Source organism: Microtus ochrogaster, chromosome 6, assembly GCF_000317375.1.
Source record: "Microtus ochrogaster isolate Prairie Vole_2 chromosome 6, MicOch1.0, whole genome shotgun sequence".
Lineage (NCBI taxonomy): Eukaryota > Metazoa > Chordata > Mammalia > Rodentia > Cricetidae > Microtus > Microtus ochrogaster.
Genome location: NC_022013.1, coordinates 3,331,157 through 3,350,975, shown reverse-complemented (window position 1 = coordinate 3,350,975; position 19,819 = coordinate 3,331,157). Strand labels below are relative to the sequence as shown.

General features: G+C 47.2%; 1 protein-coding gene across 2 annotated transcripts in view; it reads left to right on the top strand.

Moving 5' to 3' along the window:
• The window catches only part of Mgat5 (alpha-1,6-mannosylglycoprotein 6-beta-N-acetylglucosaminyltransferase), a 295,861-nt gene that overhangs the window by 111,496 nt on the left and 164,546 nt on the right, over nt 1-19,819 (top strand). For both annotated transcript variants that reach the window (XM_026779700.1, XM_013346690.2), the window contains exon 3: nt 11,156-11,317. In XM_026779700.1, the coding sequence (XP_026635501.1) occupies nt 11,156-11,317 (162 nt within the window). The remainder of the gene's footprint in view (nt 1-11,155; nt 11,318-19,819) is intronic.

The following is a 19,819-nucleotide window of genomic DNA, read 5'->3' as shown; positions in this document are numbered from 1 at the left end:
GAAATGAGTGCTGGAGGTGCCCCTGGTGCCCCTTGGAGAGACAGGGTGGGGTGCTGGTGGAAGAGGCACAGTCAGGCAGAAGGTGGAGGGGAGAAAGGGGTCAGCTCTGGGCTTTGATTAGCAGCCAGGACTGAGCAGCCCGAAGTATCAGCTTTGGGCTGGAGGTGCCTCTCCAGCATGGATATTTCTGGCCAGGGTGTTGACCCACGGGCACTGCGCATCCCCAGGTGACTCTCGGAGCTGCAGTCAAGAGCTGTTACAGCACCTTTCTTTCAAGGGCTCCTGTGAGAAAGGAGGAGGTGGCATGGGACAAACTGGCAAGCCTAGAAAGGTACTTTTTGGTTTTTGTTTTCATTCTTTTGGGTTTTTCTTCTTGCCTCTGTTTTTTTATCAGTAGGACCAAGGAAACTGTCATGGGAGGGTTAGGACTTTGGTGGCGTCTCCTGGGAAACGGTCAGAGAGGAAACAGCCTCTGCGCTGGAAGGAACAATACATTGTTACTGCAGAGGAGCTGGCAGGGGGAAGAGGCTCCTGGATTGGCTAAGGATGCAGCTGCTGTGGTTAAGGAAAGGACTGCTTGGCGCCCTTAGAACCTAAAAATGGACCTCTGGGGCTTGGGGAGTTCCCCTCTGTGCTGTGGTGGACATTCAGCCAGACAGTTCTGTCAGAGGCAGGCCAGCCTCCCAAGTATATCAGCTCAGTGTGAAGATTGAGGAGGCAGCCAGTGAGGGGTGTGTGTGTATGAGTGTGTGTGTGCGTGTGTGTGTGTACGTGTGTGTGTGCGTGTGAATATGGGGCTCACCACCTTCCCTATTGTTGAAGCCTTTTCTCCCACCTCAGGCTTGAAGAAAGGATGCTTCTCAGAAAGTTCTTCCCCTTAGATGGTGTTCAGAGCCTGCCATGGCCCTGTCTCTTTCCACACCAGTACCTCCGTTTCTTTTTCCTCTCAGATCAAGCCGGGCAGACCACTTACCATGGTGAGGCCCCGAGGAGCTGCCTGCCATCCTCACTCTTGTTCTGAATCATAGAAGAGTGTTTCCCAGTGTTCTGGCCTCTGTGTCTTCTTTAGGCCCATCTTCTCAGTTTTTGAGAAGTCTGCCAGACCTCTTCACAGGAGGGCCACCCCGTGGTTCTCATCCTTCCTAACTTCTCGGCCAGCTAACAGTATGGTCATCTTCCTCAGCCTGGTTGACAGAGACAGTGAGCACTCTCTGTTCAAGGCTTTGCCTAGCGCACAGTAGGAGCTAGGAATGAACAGTGTCACCCATCCCCTGTCACCACAGGACTGTCTCTGCATGGTGTCCTGACAACAGAGACTAAAGTGAGAGGCACAGTCCTGTCTTTAGTGAGGCAGGAAATGGGAGGAATTCCATGTGGGCTCCACACCCAGGGTGCTCCAAGTCGTTATTATGGGGGCTCTTGATATGGCAACTGTTTGTGGTAAAATGTCCTGAGAGACCTGTTTCCATGTAGTGTGGGGACGGGAGGATGAAGGGGACAGCAGTCACCCACACACCAAATTTGGGGGGCAACTTCTGTTGCACACCAGCCTAGTTGAACCCCCACTGGTTACCACGCAGCCAGGGCTTCAGTGTTAGACACACTCAACCTTTGGATGCTGTGCCCGCCCTAGTTTCTGTCACTGTGCGAAAACACCCAGACCAAAGGCAATTTATGGGAAGAAAGGATTTATTTCTGTTAGAGGTACAGTCCATCACTGAAGGAAGTCGAGGCAGGAACTGGGAGAGCGTGTGCCTCGTCTGCATTCAGGAAGCCCTGGGCACATGCACTGCCACACAAACTAGATACGGTGGTGTTTACCTGGCACCCCAGACAGGTAGAGGCAGGAGGATGGAGGCCAAAGTCGTCTCAAGCCACACAGGGAGTTGGGGGCAGCAGGGACTGCATGAGACCCTGGGGCAGAAGACACAGGCAAATAAGTAGGATGGTGAGCGGCACTGAAAATCTTCTAAGACATCTTATTCAACTTGATACCGGGGCGTCTTCCGAGAGAGGAAGTCACTGGACTGCCTGCACACTTAAACTGGCCCTTTGCAGTTAGGGGATTTGGAAGAGAATGGGAACTTTTAAAGAAAATTGGGAGCATATGAGGAAATCAAACCCAGATCGAACCAGTGATGTAAATTTCTCTCATGCTTTCTTTTCTTTTTCCTTTCCTTTTCTTTTCATAAGGCCTCACAGGTCTCAAGCTGGCCTAGAACTTACTAAGTATCCAAGGATAACCCTGTGCTTCTAAACCTCTTGCCTCTGCCTCCCTAATGCTGGGATTGCAGGCTCATACTACTAAACCTAGGCTATGTGGTGCTGGAGACATAGCCTTTGCACGTATAGGCAAGCTCTCTACCAGCTCAGCCATATTCCCTGCCCTCCTCCAGCCTTTTCACAAGTGCTAAGAGACACGTATGTTTGGGTGTGTAGATCGTGTATACAAGTACACGTTCCTTCTTAGAAGTTGGAGTGGTATTTATATACCAAAACCTCATCTTTGTGGTGTTTCTTCATGCTGTTAAGTCACTTGACGACTACATAGTTATTAACTCATGAATCACCATCAGCTGTGAACACAGATTTCGAGGCAACACCCATATTTGCCTAGTGATTGGGTCTAGCTCACAGATGGGGTAATGTAACCTGAGCTTGCTCTTGCCCTGTTTGAGTCTTTTCCAGCTCTCGTCTGGAATAAATGACAACGTATATATAAAACCATCACTGTTGTGAATGCTCTTCTACATAACAAATGCACTATATTTGGTCAATGTGATGACCATATTTTCTTTCCATCGGAAGGTCATTTTAAAATTCATGTGAAAATACGTAATTCATGGAACTTGGCATTCCTGGCAGCTGATGGTTCTAGGAGGTCGGGGTTAATACTCTTTTCACTGACACCTTCCTTTCTCATTAGTGCCCTGTCTTTGCCTGTTTTCTAGAGCTGTGAGCAAGGCTACTTTGCAGCCAGCTCTCTTGTCCATGCTCTGTCTTTCAGGGCAGCTGTGGCAGAAAAAGATTTGAGTTAGGAGCCAAACAGAGAAGGGAGTTATTTTTGGCGGTTTGGGTGTAAGTCCCTGCTCATTGCAAAGTCAGCTCTGTGCCACCAATGGGTAGTGTTCCTTACAGGTGGACGGAAAGCCTTGGCCTTGCCCGGAACCCTTGGCTGACCAGAGAAGTCTGCTGAGTTTCAGCAGGGTTGATGATAGCTGCCTGGTTTTGTTGTCCTCCCCACCCCTCTCTCTCCCTCCCTCCATCTGTCCCTCCCTCCACCCTCTCTTCTGTCTCTGTGTGTGTATGTGTGCATGCTCATGCTTGTGTGTGTGTACATGTGTGTGCACTATGGCACACACGTGGAGGTCAGAAGACAGCCCCAGGTGATGTTCCTTACATTTTTCCTCACGTGACGCAGACCAGCTGGTTGAATGAACTTCCGGGGACTCCCTTGTCTCTGCTTCCTGTCCTGAAATAGTCCGCAGAATGCTAGAAGGGATTGTGGTCCAGGGCAGATGGGGTCAGGGGAAGGATGTCTTTCTTTTTCTTTTTTTTTTTCTTTTTGATTTTTCGAGACAGGGTTTCTCCGTAGCTTTTGGTTCCTGACCTGGAACTAGCTCTTGTAGACCAGGCTGGCCTCGAACTCGCAGAGATCCGCCTGCCTCTGCCTCCTGAGTGCTGGGATTAAAGGCGTGTGCCACCACCGCCCAGCCTTCCCCTGTACAGCCTTTCTTGATAATTCCTCGAATGCTGGTAGGTTTGATGAGAGAAATCATGGTTTGCCATCCTCTCCTGAGGATCTGGGTCACACACCCGAGGACTCTAATCTACCAGCAGAGCCTCTGTCACTTCTGAGAGCCCTTGTTGGACATTAGTTTCAGGGTGCATCTACTCACCTCAAATAACATAATGTACCACCCCCTCACAGAGGCACATGGAGGTGCTCTCTTCAGCACCCTGGATCCTGTGAGCCAACATTAACCCCCACAAAGGAATAGCAGTGCCAGCCCCCTTTCCTTCTTGCTCTTGGTCATTTCTTCTTTCTATCATGGACCGTCATGGCTTCCTGGAGATGAAAACTTCCAGACGCTACAAGGGCACCTGTTCTGCCATGGTCAAATTGATGTCAGCATCTCCCAAGAAGTCCTGGCTCGAAAAGCGCCAGAACTCCTTTCCCCAGAGTTGTTCAAAATGTTTTCAACTACTCAGTCTCATTCTTCTTATGCATAGTGAATTTTAGGGACACAGAAACTTTTGGTGGTTGTGTCAGGCTTAAAGTTTTACTGCCAAGGCTTCTGAAGAAAAAGGAAAAAATTGAAAGTATTAATAATTAGAAATTATAATCCTGCTGAGGACACATTTTACTGCTACCATAACTGTAAAACACTCTGATAAATATAAAAGGATTATGCTAGAGTTTGGAAGGAATATTTCTGTCCTCATTTTCTTATTAAACTCTATCAAAACGAGTCTTCATTATGCGGTGTCCTTTAATAAATGGATTGCCACTAAGACTACAGCATAAACAAATATTCCGCTGTCTGTTCAGGACTGCAGCAAAGCTGGGAACAGTTTTTGCGCCTTTTAAGAAAAAACAGGTGAGAGATAATTTTATCACTTGGAAAGCTATACTTTATGTGAGGACGATTGTTTGTTCTTCGTGAATAGGTGATAGTTCATCTGTTTTATTCATTTGCTCATGTAAAGCATATTCGCTAAGTGCTGCAGTGTGTTGGGCATCGTGTGTATGTGTAAAAGTGGAAGAGTCTGAGCTTTCCATCCTCTTAGCCCTGCCCCTCTCTCTCCCTCCCTCCTTCCCTCCCTCCCTCTCTCTCCCACCACACCTCTCTCCCTCCCCTTAGCCCTCCCTTTTTGTTCATTTAGTATTTGTTTACAAGTACACGTGTCTGTGTGAATGTGTACCCATAAGTGTAGGTGCCTGAGGGGACCAAGGGTGTTGCACCTCTTGGAGCTCGAGTTACGGGTGGCTGTGAGCTGCCCAGTGTGGATGCTGGAAACCAAACTGGTTTGCTCTGGAAGAGTAGTGTAGTATGTGCTCTTCATCACAGAACAATCTCTTCAGCCCCATCTGCCCCATCTTCTTTGTTCATGTGCTTCTCATGAATTGTGTCTTTAAATGGGACCTAGGAGTTGGCACAGTTGGTAAAGCCTTCTCCCTGAATGTGTGAGGACCTGTGTTCAGACCCCCAAACTCATTTTATAAAGGAATCTAGGCTTGGCAGCCTGTATCTATAAACCCATGGATGGTGAGATGGGGGGAGGGGGAGCCATGTGGATGCCTGGGAGCTCACTGGGCAGCTAGTCTAACATATGTGGCGGATGTTCCAGGCCAATGAGAGACCCTGTTTTAAACAAAACATAGAAAGTGGAGAAGGATTCTTAGCAACAATATCTGGAGTTGTTCATTGGCCACTGATGGAAACAGATGCAGACTCAGCCAAACATGAGGTGGAGCTCAGGGGATCCCGTGGAAGAAGGGGAAGGACAGTAGGAGCCACAGGGGTCAAGGACATCACAAGAAAATTCACAGAATCAACTAACTTGGGCTCATAGGAATTCACAGGGACGGAACCCACAACCAGGGAGCCTGCATGAGTCAGGCCTAGGCCTCTGCATGTATGTTACAGTTGTGTAGCCTGGTCTTCTTGTGGGGCTCCTAACCATGCGAACTGGGCCTGCTCTGACTCTTTTGCCTGCTTCTGGGGTCCTTTTCCTCTTACTGGGTTGCCTCATACAGCCTTAATATGAGCGAGGTGCCTAGTCTTTTTGAAACCTGAAACTTGATATGCCATGTTTGGTTGATATCCCTGGGAGGCCTGCCCTTTTCTGTAGGGAAATGGAAGAGGAGGGGCTGGGGAGGAGAGGAGGGATGTAATATATGAGAGAGGAATAAAGAAGAAAAATCGGGGGTTGTTCTCTGACTTCCAGATGTGTGTTGTGCAAACCGCACACCAACAAGCAAACCATTTTTTTAAATATTTATTTATTATGTATACAATATTCTTTCTATGTGTATGCCTGCAGGCCAGAAGAGGGCACCAGATCTCATTACAGATGGTTGTGAGCCACCATGTGGTTGCTGGGAATTGAATGCTCTTAACCGCTGAGCCATCTCTCCAGCCCAAGCAAACCATTTTTAAAAATCCTTTTAAGCTGGGCAGCAGTGGCCCGCACCTTTAAATCCCAGCACTCAGGATGCAGAGGCAGACGGATCTCTGTGAGTTTAAGGCTAGCCTAGTCTACAAGAACTAATTTTAAATTTTGTATCGCTTTGAAATTGTGACTTAGTATCGCTTTCCTTGGAAACAAACTCTTTTTTTCTCAGCCTGAGAGAAACCATGCCCTCTGCAGTAAAAAGCCTGGAGATGCTGAGGTGTTTAGTAACTTGACTTTAGTGCTTTCGCGGCCTCATCCTACTTGCAAAGCAGGTTCTTACTAACTCATTTTCGCGCCTGTGTATCTGTGCATGTGTGTGTACGTGGGTGTGGAGGACATATACTCATATACTCCAGGCTGGCTATCTTCCCCTCTTATTCTCTTCTATATCTTTTTTGATAGGATCTGTCTGTGAACTTACAGCTCTCCAATTAGGCTAGACTTCTTGGTAGCCAAAAACAACAATAAAAAAAAACCTACCCATCTTTGACTCTTTATACAGGTTCTGGGTTTCAAACCTAGGAACTCACACTTTACCAACTGAGCCATCTCCTCAGCCTTAAAGAAACAAAAACAATAAAACAAACTCAAGAAACTCTTGGTTTATCAGGTAGTCTCTACCTCACCATCAGCTGGCTTTGCTCAGTGGTGGTGGGGTGGTGTTGTAAGCTGCACCATGTTGGGCTGCCGTATGTCACAAGCTGCATTACATTGGGCTGCCAAAAGTCACAGGCTGCACTATGTCAGGGCTGCCATATGTTATGGGCCACCTTTTGGGGGTGACTTTTGCCGGGCTTCTAGCTGTGGTGGGCTCTTACGTTCCAGTGTAGGGGTGTGAGGATTAGAAAAGTTAGGTAGGAGAAGCAGAGATAAGGATGAAACACAGAGACATAGGATAGTATTGGGAGGGCAACTCTGAGTTCTAACTTCTGAGTTCGCCTGTGTTTAATTTTCCATACACTTTAAAACCTCAATACAGAAGGGGGAAAGACAAAAAACTGCCTTAACATAATACAGAGGACAAAAAGAACATTTACTTGCTTCAATACTTTAAGATGACAAGCCATTAATTCATGAGAAAAGTGTTCTATTATTTAGGCAGTGAACCCACCCTAGACCAAGTATCCTGAAGGCAGCCACTCCCTAGGTCAAACCTTCTAATTCAAAAGGAGCAGAAGTATGCTTGAATTCTCTGACTTTTGGTCAAGGTGGAGTGGATCTATCTCATGGGCCTTCTTAATGTCCAAACACCAAGTAACCACACCCTAGGTCAGGGTAGAGCCCTGGTTGTCAGCAACTTTGAGCAAGCTTAAGCTCTCTGACCTTCAGACAAGGTGGAATAGGCTCACATTTTTGGGCCTCCACGGGGTGGGTGGGTGGAGTTGCAGGGCACAGTGGCATTGCCAACTCTGTGTGATGGCTGGGACATGACTGAGTGAGAAAACATGGCAGAGGCATGAGAGTTGAGAGCCTGATATGTAGGTTCAGAAGCTGCACGTTAGAAATGCCTGCAGGCAGGTCTACAGTGACTCTGAAGAGGGGATTGTCCTTAGCGCTACAGTCCTCATCTCTTGGTAGGATGCACTGAGTTAACTGGGGAAGTCAGGAGGACAAAGGCGCAGACAGAACTGATAGTGTTGTGATGGTGTGGGAAGGAATTTTCCTCCTCTTCCTCCTTCATCAAGTCTTTGCATACACCATGTCTGTCACAAAGTCACACACTGTTAACAGAGAGAGAAGGTCACTCTTTGTGACAACCTATTTTAGAATTTAGGGAGACCAGCTTTTCTAAAATCTATGTATTTTCTCTCTCTCTCTCTCTCTCTCTCTCTCTCTCTCTCTCTCTCTCTCTCTCTCTCTCCTCACCCCTCCACCTGTACATGTCTGTACAGGTGCATGTGTAGCAGGTAGTTGGGGCCCAGAGGTTGACATTATGTGTCCTTTTAAGTGGCTTTTGACTATATTCATTTTCAGACAGGGTACCTCCCTGACCGTGGAGCTACTCAGTGAGATCCAGGGAGTCACATCACCCCTCTCTGCTTCCCTAGTGTTGGCATCTATGGGCATGTGCCATTGTGCCCAGCTTTGTACATGGGTACTAGGGGCTCGACTCAGGTCCTCCAGCAAGTGCTTGTCCAGCTGAGCCATCTCCCCAGCCTGAGAAGATCTCCTTAAGTGATTCTGTGACTGTTTTGTGTCCTGACTAGGATGTGTCCCTTTGTGAACTTGACTAGGACTCTGTGCTGTAGCTTTTTACCACATCCCAGGAGGTTCCCAGCCCTGAGAGCCCATCCATGTTAGCTCATTTTCTGTTCCCTTCCCTGGGGAAGGAAGGAAAACAAAGCCGCTCCTTCATCCTGTTGTGTCTGTAGCAGTGGCAGTGAGGTTGGAGGCCACAACTCATGCATGCTTGCAGCCTCCCTTCTCACTCTTGCGTTGTTGGCTGCAAATCTTCCTCAAACACTCTTAATACCCCCAGAGGATGACTAGGAATGCAGGAGATCTGAGTATGGCCTTTACTTTGTGGTTTCTCCAGTGAAGGCTATTTTGCCCCTAGTATATATCCAGCAGTGTCTGGAGTTTTTTTCTTCACCACAGTTAGGGACTCCTTGCTGTTTTGTGGTGTGGTGTGGTGCTCACACAATTCTCATGCTAAACAACCAGGAACATAGACTACAGTGTTCATGACACATTTATGTTCTGTTCCAAGGAGCTTGTTTCTTCTCTGGTGAGGCTTGGTGGAACGTGTAACAGTCAGAGGTGTAAGAAAGGGACTCTACTCTTTTGTGTAAGCACCACAGGAGACTATCCCTAGCATTTAGAATATGACCACATCCTTACTAGTTTAAGAAGTATTTGTGAACAATGATTACTCTAGTTTTTAGTTCAGCATTTTTCTAAATCTGATTATAGTTAATGTCGGGTTCTCCAGCATGGCTATGAGTGTTGGATTGTGGCCATCAATAACCAACAAGAATTGTTGTAGAAAGCCACTTGTTTGTTTTTCAGGTGCCCAGACTCCCAAAATAACCCACACAGAAACTATCAATTAAATCACTGCTTGGCCTATTAGCTCTAACTTCTTATTGGCTAACTTTTACATCGTAATTTAACCCAGTTCTATTATTTTACATTTTACCACGAGGCTCATGGCCTACCAGCAAGGTTCCAATGCATCTGTCTTCATCAGAGGCTCTGTGACTTCTCCCTGACTCCACCCTTCTTTTTCCCAGCATTCAGTTTAGTTTTCCTGCTTAGCTCTACTCTACCCTATCACAGGCCTAAGACAGTTTTTTTATTAACCAATGGTATTCACAGCATAGAGAGGGGAATCCCACATCAAAATATACTCTTTTAAAAACTGATTGTTTAGCATAGATGAGGAAAGTGTTTTCCAACTCTACCCCTACTGAGGAGCCAGCTGATAGCTGCCAGAGGAGGGAGAATCATTCTTCTTTGAGAGTGTGTGGCCACTATAGGTAGACTGCCCTACATCTGTGCACATATGAATAACTCTAGTTAGACAGTGGGCTATCAGAGAGAGGAAGGGAGGAGGAAAGGGGGAGGGTAGAATGGAGAGAGATGGGGGAAGACATGAAGTTGTATTGGGGGATACGACAGAATTGGAGCACCAGGAAATATGGGCAGATATGGTCATATGACATTGTATACATGAATGAAATCTTAGAAGAATAATAAAAAACTTTGAGAGCTAAGAATGTGGTTCATTTGGTAGGATGCTTTTGCTTAGCCACACACAGGGCTCTAGGTTCAACCCCCAGTTCCACAGAGAACCAGGCAAGACAGCATATACCTGTAATCTCAGCACTCAGATGGTAGAGACAGGAGGATCAGGAGTTCAAGGCCAATGTTGACTATAGTAAATTCAAGGCCAGCCCTACATCAAAGATTTGGTGAAAAAAGTTGTTATAATAAAATATGCTAGACACTGAAAATTGTAGTGAACTTCATTCTGAAGCTGCTTTGAGGCCTGCTGCACCTTCATATCATGTGTGTGTCAATAGCCACAGTGCCACGTGGAGGAACTCCTGCAGTGCTGAGTAGGGTGGGCCGTGACAAACTTCTCTCGGTCAGGACCTTATGTCCAGAAAGAATCCTGTAACCTTGCTCCTTGTCAGAGTTGCTTTCTGCATAGACTGCTCTGTTTGCTGGAGTCTGGCAGGGTTGAAGACAGTTCCTGCTGTCTCTGGGGTGTGCCTATTTTAGGGGAGGTCATCTGTGCTACTTCAGAAACGTTTGAGAGTTTTGTGGTTTGTTTGTGATTCTGGGGAAGGGTACCCAGGTTCTTGTATGTACCCCATCTTCACTGCTGGCCCAATTTCAGTTTTATTTTGTATATTACAGAGGCAGAGAGAGCATGTTCACACTTTGTTATATTTTTGGATGTGTGTGTGTGTGTGTGTGTGTGTGTGTGTGAGTGTGTGTGTGTGTGTGTGTGTGTGTGTGTGTGTGTGTGTGTGTGTTGCATGTTGGAGGGCAGACCACAGGAGGATGCTTGGTGTTCTGCTCTCTCCCTTTCTCCATCTACTCTCTTGGGACAAGTTTTCTTGCTGAACCCAGATTCATGCTTGGCAGTCAGCAAGCCCTAGCTATCTTCTGTATACCTTCCGCTCCCCAGTGCTGGAGATCACAGCATGCATGACCACACACGGCTTTTTATGTGAGTGCTAAGGACCTGAACTCAGGTCCTCATGCTTATGCCTCGTGCTAATACCCTGGCCTCTGTCTGGCTTTTTTACGTTGTAGTTACACTGTCATCTACGGAGCTCATGCTCAAGTGCTATACAGTAAAATTACTAAAGAAAACCCTGCAAAAATGTCTTCCGATGTTTTAAGCAAGTCTGTGAGTTAGAGCTGGGCTGTGTTCATATATATCCCAGGTATCCACAGCCACAGTTGGATATGCCTAGCCGCACCTGCAGAACTTTTCAGTTCTCTTCCTTTTCTATTGCAGATCTGAAGAAGACGCTGGCTGTGTTGCTGGATAACATCTTGCAGCGCATTGGCAAGCTCGAGTCGAAGGTGGACAATCTGGTCAACGGCACAGGAGCAAATTCTACCAACTCCACCACAGCTGTCCCCAGCTTGGTATCACTTGACAAGATTAATGTGGCAGGTAAGGATGGCCATTTCTTGTGCAGCCAGGTCATTGAGCCCTGCCTAAGATCCCAGCACCAACGCTCTACTGGCACAATGTAGACTCCCTAAGCTTGATGACTGTTGTGAAGGCAAGCTTCTATTTATGTTTTAATAACAGATATTGGGATGCCTTCATGGTCCCCTCACAATATCTGGTGGTTTCTCTGATACGTTTGCAGATAAAGAACTCCTAGAATTGGCTTTTACTGATAAGATTCAGAACCTAGATTAAGTGAAATATAGAGCTTATCAGAGAAGCTCCCTGGCGATGAGTTCTTGCTGCCCAGATCCCGGCAGCTGCAAGAGTCTGCCAGTTCTTAGGATGTGGCAGTGTGGTCCTGTAATCCCGGCGCTTGAATGTGGGAGTTTATCAAGGAGTTCAGGGTCATCCTCGTCTGTACAGTGAATTTGAGGCTGTCCTGGGAGAACCTCTCAGAAAGCTAAAACACGCAACTGCCAAAGCTGAGGAATTTTAACAGAAGGTAAGATAGTACTGCTCTATCTTACTTAACGCAGAGTGTGAAGTAAGCTGTCCGTGGCTGCAGGCAGATATAAATGAATGATTAAATTCATATGAAAAAGGAAAAAAAATGGAAGAATGCAAAATAATTTCTCATTGCACAGATGTTACTCTGGCAAGCAAGGAGAACTCCCTGCCCATAAGTGGAAGATGGCTGGGTTATCAAGGTTATAAGAGAAGAAGGAAGGGAATTTAGGGGCTGGAGTGTGGCTCAGCTGGTAGGGTGCCTACCAGGCAAGGCTGTGGGTTCAACCTCCTGTACTTCATAAACCAGGTGTGGTGGTACAAACCTGTACTCTGAGTACTCAAGGCGGAAGCGGGGGGATCAGGAATTTGGGGTCATCCTCTGTGGCATAGTGAGTTTGAAGCCAGCCTGAGCTACATGAGACCCTGCCTCAAGAAATAAAAATAATGCATGCCTTTAATCCCAGCTCTCAGGAGGCAGAGGCTGGTAAATCTCCATGAGTTTGAGTCTAGCTCCTGATCTACAGAGCGAGTTCTAGTACAGACTCCAAAGCTACACAGAGAAACCCTGTCTTGAAAAACAAAAAACAAAAAAAGAAAGGGAGGGAGGGAGGGAGGGAGGAAGGAAGGAAGGAAGGAAGGAAGGAAGGAAGGAAGGAAGGAAGGAAGGAAGGCAGGCCAGCCAGGTAGCCAGTGTGATAGAAGCCCCCAGATCTTTGAAGTTTAAGATGACTGGCGACTACCTGTGGTAGCTTCTTGCTAAGGCAGGGTTGCCGCTGTACACAATGCCTCTGTGTATTATAGAATGCCAGGTGGACTCTTTCTCGTGATTTCCACAGGGATACATCTTGCCTGGCCCCTTCTCAAAACTGGAATCTTAACCAAGAGAAGGGAAATGGTTAAAAGCAAAACCTAAGTCTTATACCAAAGGCCATTGTTCACACTTTGCCTCGAGTCTGTCATTGTATCACAGCCCCTTGGAGCCCACCCTGAGCCCGTGTGTGTGAGTCCCAGTTCCTCTTGGCAGGATGACCGTAGTCTCTGGTGTAGGGCTGGAGGTGAGGCACTTTGGAGAGGTGGCTGTGAACAGCTGTCTAGGCTTCTGGTATGTTGTATTCTCTAGCTGTGATCAGAAGATAATAGCTTAGCTGTTAGGAGCACTTTTTGTTCTTCTAGAGGACCTGGGTTTGGTTGCCAGCACCTGCATGGCTCTCAACTGTCTGTAACTGCAATTCTGAGGGACATGATGCATTCTTATGGGTGTCTCAAGGATCAGGCACACACATGGTGCACACAGACATGCATACAGGCAAAATGCTCCCCCCCCCCCCACACACACTATTTGGAAGATGAAGTTAAGTAGCCATGTTAGTTTTGAATTTTTAAAGATTAAGTTTTAAGATACTGGGGATATAGCTCCGTTAGCAGAGTGCTTGCCTTTCAGACACAAAGCCTTGGGTCACAGCCCCAGCACTGCCTGAAGAAGGAAGTGGCAGGGGGCACTGTACTCTCGGTGCTTGTGTTTGGAGGTCGAAGCAGTGTGATCAGTAACCCAGGGTCATCCGCAGATACACAGTCAGTTCCAGGCTACACCGGCATCTTGTGATACACAAACAAATAGATCAGTAAAGGCAGCCTGCTTTCGCACACACCCTGGCTGCTTTATCTCTCCCCTCTTGTGACAACTCAGCGACCCAAAAGTAGGAAAGATTTTTCTCTTCCTTTCCTGCCTCTCAAAGTCAAATCAGTTAAATTTTTCTCGTTATGTGAACTGGGTGAATTACCTTTCACTTATGGCCTTTTGCCCCTTACCAAGTTTTAATTCACAAACATTATTTCTAGTAATCTTAGTATCTCACCAAAGTGTTAAAAATAACTTTTAATTACAACACAGAGACAGTGTCACCTAGGCTATAAATCCTGTCTTTCTGCCATTTCCAGCAGCTTCTGTAATTAGACAAGGGAACCTCCTGCTGTGTGGAGACGCTTATTAAAGAGTGGGCGCTGTGCCTCTGCAGGCTCTGCTCGAGTGCCCACTCCCAGTGGAAGCCGCTTCCCGAGAGTTCCTGTCTGACTTCATCACGGTGCTAGGTGATCTGACTTGGAAGAAGCTAGGGTAGAGTGTGTGTGTGTGTGTGAGTGTGTGTGTGTGAGTACACTCATGTCTACAGCTGCTTGTACTGTGCCTCTTACTCTTCTGCATGCATATGGATGTTAGAAGTCAACATTGGATGTCTTCCTCAATTGCTTTCAGCTTTATCTTTTGAGGCAGGTCTCTTCCTGGCCTAGAAATCACCGATTAGACTGGCCGGACTGGCCCCGAGATCCCTCCTGTTCCTGCCTCCCCAGTTCTGGGGAGCATCTGCACCCAAGTGTGCATACTCACCCATATATACATAATTTTTAAAAAGAAAAAAAAACTCAGAAAGATGCTGGGTGGATTTTTGTTGTTGATTTTTGAAGTAGGAGCAAATTCAGAGTCAGAATTGTTGTGTTTTGAGATGGAGTCTATATTAGTTACTTTTCCGTTGCTGTAATAAAATGTGTATTTTATTACAACATATAGAAGGAAGTGTTCATTTGGCTTGCCGTTCCAGAGGGATAGGGTCCATCGTGCGGGGAGGGGCAGGGAGCATGATAGCAAGCAGCAGGCTTGGTGGGTGGAGCAGAAGCTGAGGTTTCAGATCTCGAGCCACGAGCAAACTGAAGAGTAAGTTCCCTAGAAATGGCTCAAGTCTTTAGACTCTTAAAGCCTGCCCCCACTGACATACTTCCTCCAGCAAGACCACACCTCCTCAACCTCCCCACATGGTGCCATCAACTGGAGATCAAATGTTCAAATGCCAGACACTATTGGGGACAAAACCCCACGTGGCTACATGTTTCCTAGGCTGGTCTTACGTGGCCAAGACTTCAAACTTCTTGTCCTTGTGCCTCCACCTCCCAGTGGTGGGATTACAGATGTGAGGTCCCATACCACATTTATGGGATGGTGGGGATGCAACCCAGGGCCTTATGCATACCGGGCAAGCACTCTGCTAACTGAGCCACATCCCTAGCCTATGAATTAAATTTGTAATAACCCCATGCTCATGCCTTTGTGACCTCATGTTTAGATACACTCCATACCTTCAGCGTTCTAACCGGATAATTAGGGAGAGAATATCTACACATAAAGTAACACACCATGGTCATTGTGAGGTAGATGACTATGGAGAGATTCTGTAGGAGGTTAGATTGTGGGGCTAATTGGAATTGACGCCTAAGAATCTTGTGGAGGAGCAGCTTCCTAGCAATGGATTGTGACCTCCAAAAAATGGGGAGAGAAGAGAGGAAGCTCAGAGAAGTGTGCAGCAGGTGCCTCTTACTCTCCTGCTCTTCCAGGGTCTTTACCTTGGCTTAATCTGCTATGCATTTCTGAGAAGCCAGTACTTTGACATGTTTTACTGAATTTAAGTATTCTGGAAAGGGAAGAGCTCCTGGTACCACCGTCTCCAAAAGGCCATGTGTGCCTTCTGTGTCTGTTACTCTACTCATTGCCATGCCAGAGTGCTTGACAGTTTGAGGGCACAGTTTGCCATGCCAGGGAAAGGTGGAGCATGAGCATGAGGCAACTGGTCATGTGGCATCCCCAGGAAGCAAGGGGAGAGGCTGCTGCTCAGCTGGTCACGTGGCATCCCCAGGAAGCAGTGGGAGGTGGAGGCTGCTCAGCTGGTCACGTGGCATCCCCAGGAAGCAGGGGGAGAGGGATGCTCCTGCTCAACTGGTCATGTGGCATCCCCAGGAAGCAGAGGGAGAGGGATGCTGCTGCTCAGCTGGTCACATGGCATCCCCAGGAAGCAGGAGGAGAGGGATGCTGCTCACCTGGTCACGTGGCATCCCCAGGAAGCAAGGGGAGATGGATGCTCCTGCTCGCTTGCCTTTCCCTTGCCGTGCAGTCTGAGAACCCAGCCAAGGGTATGGTACCACTCTCAGGGAATGACTTCCCACCTCAGTTAACCCAGTTCAGAAACTACCTTCTAGACATGCTCAGAAGCTTGCCTTGTAGAGATTCTAGAGCCCATCAAGTTGACAGTCAAGATTAACTGCTCCTCCTTCTGTTAGCTTCTGAGAAAGAAATTCTTCATGCTCCCGTTTCTGTCTGTGAGTCATCGCAAAGGCTCAAATCTGTGGCTCTGTTACTTTCCTGTGGTTGTGATGAAACATCCTGACCAAGGCAACTGAAAAAAGTAAGTGCTTATTTGGGGCTCACAACTTCAGAACCTTAGAGGTCATGACCATCATGAAGGGGAGCATGGCAACAGGCAGGCAGGAATAGTGCTGGAGCCGCGGCTAAGAGCTCACAAGCAAGCAGTAGTGAGAGCCAACTGAGGATGATTTTGGCTTTTGAAACCTCAAAGCGTGTGCCCCGTGGCACACTCCCTCCACCAGGTCCTTCCCAAACAGTTCCACCTACTGGGGACCAAGTATCAATCATATATAGCCTGTGGGGCTATTCTCATTCAAACCACCACAGTCTGTAACAGAAGTGTTACTACTTCCAAAAGGTCCTGCAAAAGGAGAATTGAGTGTCCTAAGTATTAGCCTGGCTTTCTGATAGGAGGTTTTCTCTCTATTGGTGTCTACTGCTTTAGCAGCTACAATGTGGTCCCTCAGTGCACAGATACTGTCCTTTCTTAGGCATGGTTGTGAATGTGCAGGATGGTCTCCTTGGCTTCCCCCATGCTGGCGGCTCCTTTCTGTCTTGTCAGTTAAACACGGTTTCTGTTTCACCTTGCTTTTTTACTGTCCCCCATGCCTACAGAAAGGTTGCTCCAGAGGAGGATGAAAGAGTTCTACACTAATAATTCTCACCCACGAGCAGCCTGCCATGGCTTTTGCTGCTCCGTGGGCCATGCTGTTGATCCTCAGAGCCCTCTAGTCACCTCAGCAATGGCTCATGAGCTGCAAGAGCGTTCATTTTTATGGGGTTCCAACCTGACTTAAGTGAGGCTTTCCTTTCTTCCTTCCAGCAGGAAGACATGTGGCAATTGCTCAGAAACACTCTCCCTGGCGGGTCTTTACGACTTCTCCAGTGTCGCTCAGCTCACTGATGTTTCTGATTGCTTACTCCTGTGTCTTATTGCTTGCTGATCCATCTTCTGGCTGACTGTAAACTGCTTCTAAATTGGGGACCATAGCAGCTGAAAGAATGTTCACTGAATTTATTTTCTTAGATGGAACAGCGAGCTGCGTGTGCTCGCATTGTGCGTGCGTGCGTGTGTGTGTGTGTGTGTGTGTGTGTGTGTGTGTGTGTGTATCTCCCTTCCTTGCTCTGTTTAGTTGTATTCTCTGTGACTTTTTTTTTTTAAAAAATGGCTTTTTTCCAAATGTATCATCCTTGGGTTTTGTTGTTCCGCCAAAGTTAATATGTCCTTAGAGAAATTTGGGTGGAAAATAAACTTTATTAAAATAAAAAAAAATCAGATTAAAGTACATTTGTGAGCCCTTTTTATCTTGTTGGAGAGGAAGGGGAGTCAAAGAAATGAGGGAATCCGATCACAAAAGTTTCCACCCCTCCCCTCAATCATGAAGTAAATTAATTTACCCAGACTTACTCTTTGGAAGGACTTGAATACTCCCCTGACATGTTTCTGCTTTCATGGGAACAGGAGCATTGCTGAGTAATAGACCCCTTTCCCAGCCAGCTCAAGGTCCTGGGTTTGATCCTTCCCATTACAAACAAGGGGTAGACTATGCTTTGGTTTTTAGAAAGACATATGGGGGGGGGGGTTCAGAGAAGATGGTTTAGTTGGTAAAGGGCTTTCCTTGCAAACCTGAAGACACGAGTTTGTTCCCCCAAACCCATACTAAAAAAGCCCAGATATAGTGGTTTGTACAATCAAAGTACTGGGGAGATGGAGGCAGACAGGTCCCTGGGGCTTGCTAGCCAGCCTAGTCTACTTGGCAAGTTCCAGACCAGTCTTGTCTTGAAAAGAAAAAGGTAGAAGACACCTGAGAAGCAACAGTCAAGGTTGTCTTCACACACACACACACACACACACACACACACACACACACACACAGAGAGAGAGAGAGAGAGAGAGAGAGAGAGAGAGAGAGAGAGAGAGAGCAAGAGAGAGAGCAAGAGAGAGAGAGAGAGCGCCTTTCTCTAGTTCTGTTTTTTGTTTGTTTTATGTTAAGGTAATGTACAAGATGTTGGGTTTCATCTGGGCACTTTATACGTATGCATATTCTGTCATACTCAGCTGGATGTTTAGGGTTTTTTGGTATGTATTTTGTTTCTCTCTAGCTTTGTAAGTGATGACTCACAGAGGGTTGGCTGTGTAGGTCTTCATGGCCACACTGGAGGGGTGGGCAGTGTAAGCATAGCTGTGTGATTGTGGCCCTGCTTGCTTCTACGGATGGGTGATCTGCACTCTGACGATACAGCCATGGTCCAGGCCTTAGCTGCTGAAGGAATGTGGCAATTCTGCTCACCGAGGATGAGTTTTCCTGGATGTGCTTCTCCACCTGTTGCTGATTTGCTTGAAGGCAGAACGTGGCATCTTCTTTCCCTTTCTCAGATGCAGTGGATGCCACTCAAGGATTCACTCCCTCTCTTGTTGGTCATGCCTGAGACTCCCCAGTTGAGTCAATGCTGGGGACCCTTCCTTGGATATGACAGTTGTGCCTCTAGACTGCAGCGTCCTAGACAGGGCACCACATAGCACACAACTCTACAGCAGAGGCTTGGGTGTACACATCCATTTGTTTACTTTCTCATTGATGTGGCAAAAAAAAAAAACAACTTAAGGAAAGGTTAATGTTGTCTAGCAGTTTGGGGGTTCAGTCCACTGTGGTGGGCAAGAGCACGAGAAGCCAGCTCACACTGCATCCAGTCAAGAACCGGATGCCGGTGCTCAGCTCACCTTCTCCATTTTGTTCAATCCAGGACTGGTGCTGCCTGCAGTGAGGGTGGGTCTTCCCACTTCAGTTAACCCAAAACTTCCTCACAGATATGCCCAGAAGTGTGCCTTCTAGATGGTTCTGGATCCCATCAAGCTGGAGGGGAATATTAGCCACTACACTGACATACCAATAACCAGTTGCCATCGCTCAGAACCTGAGTGGGTGCTGTTGACTGTTCCATAGAAGGCAACGTTGTACCCATTGTGACCATAGTATCATTCTGGATTCCCTACCGCTGCAAGGTCAGCTGGGAAACACCGGCACAAAATCCTGTGTGCAGGCACAACTCACTGACCTTTTTTGGCATTTAATCCCACCTGACTCTTAGGTGGCCCTTCGTTTCTCAAACCACATCTGCCCCACACACGATGTCGTCCAACACTTAGGGTGGAAGTGTCGTGACTTTGAACCTGGATGCTGTTTGGGAAAAACAACCACCGTAATTATTGTTCTTACAATTTGGAAATTGAAAAAATTCCCTGCTGAGTTCTAGGACTTGCCTTTAGCAATGTAATTCCCCACTCTCTGCTGCTAATGGACCTTGAAATTAAGTTACACCTGTGTTCCCTCCTTGTTTGTGCGCACATAGTAGTACTTCTGTTGAGGTAGCACCTGAAGTGTCCCAGTTCCCTGCCCAGGCCCAGGCTAAGGTTCACCAGGGCACTTTCCCAAGGTCAGGGATTGGCCGGCTGAGTGGGGCCCAGGTGCTGTGTCTGGCCAGGAACTGTGGGGTTTCCTTTCAGTGTGGGCACAGCCCAGATGTGGCCCACTAACAACCCAGACATGGCCCGCTATGACTTTCTGTTCCGTTCCTTGCAAAGGGAGCAGTGAGGAAAACAAGTCAGTATTGCATCATCTTTGAAGATGGAACATGGTATTGGTGTGGTTTTTACTTTGTGTGGTCAGGTCTTTTGATTCTTGTTGTAAGGAACTAAAATACAGGGCTGGGAGATAGCTCAGTTGATAAATTGCTGCTTTGTAAGCATGAGAACCTGAATTGGAACCCTAGAACCCATGTTAAGTAGAGAGAGAGAGAGAGAGAGA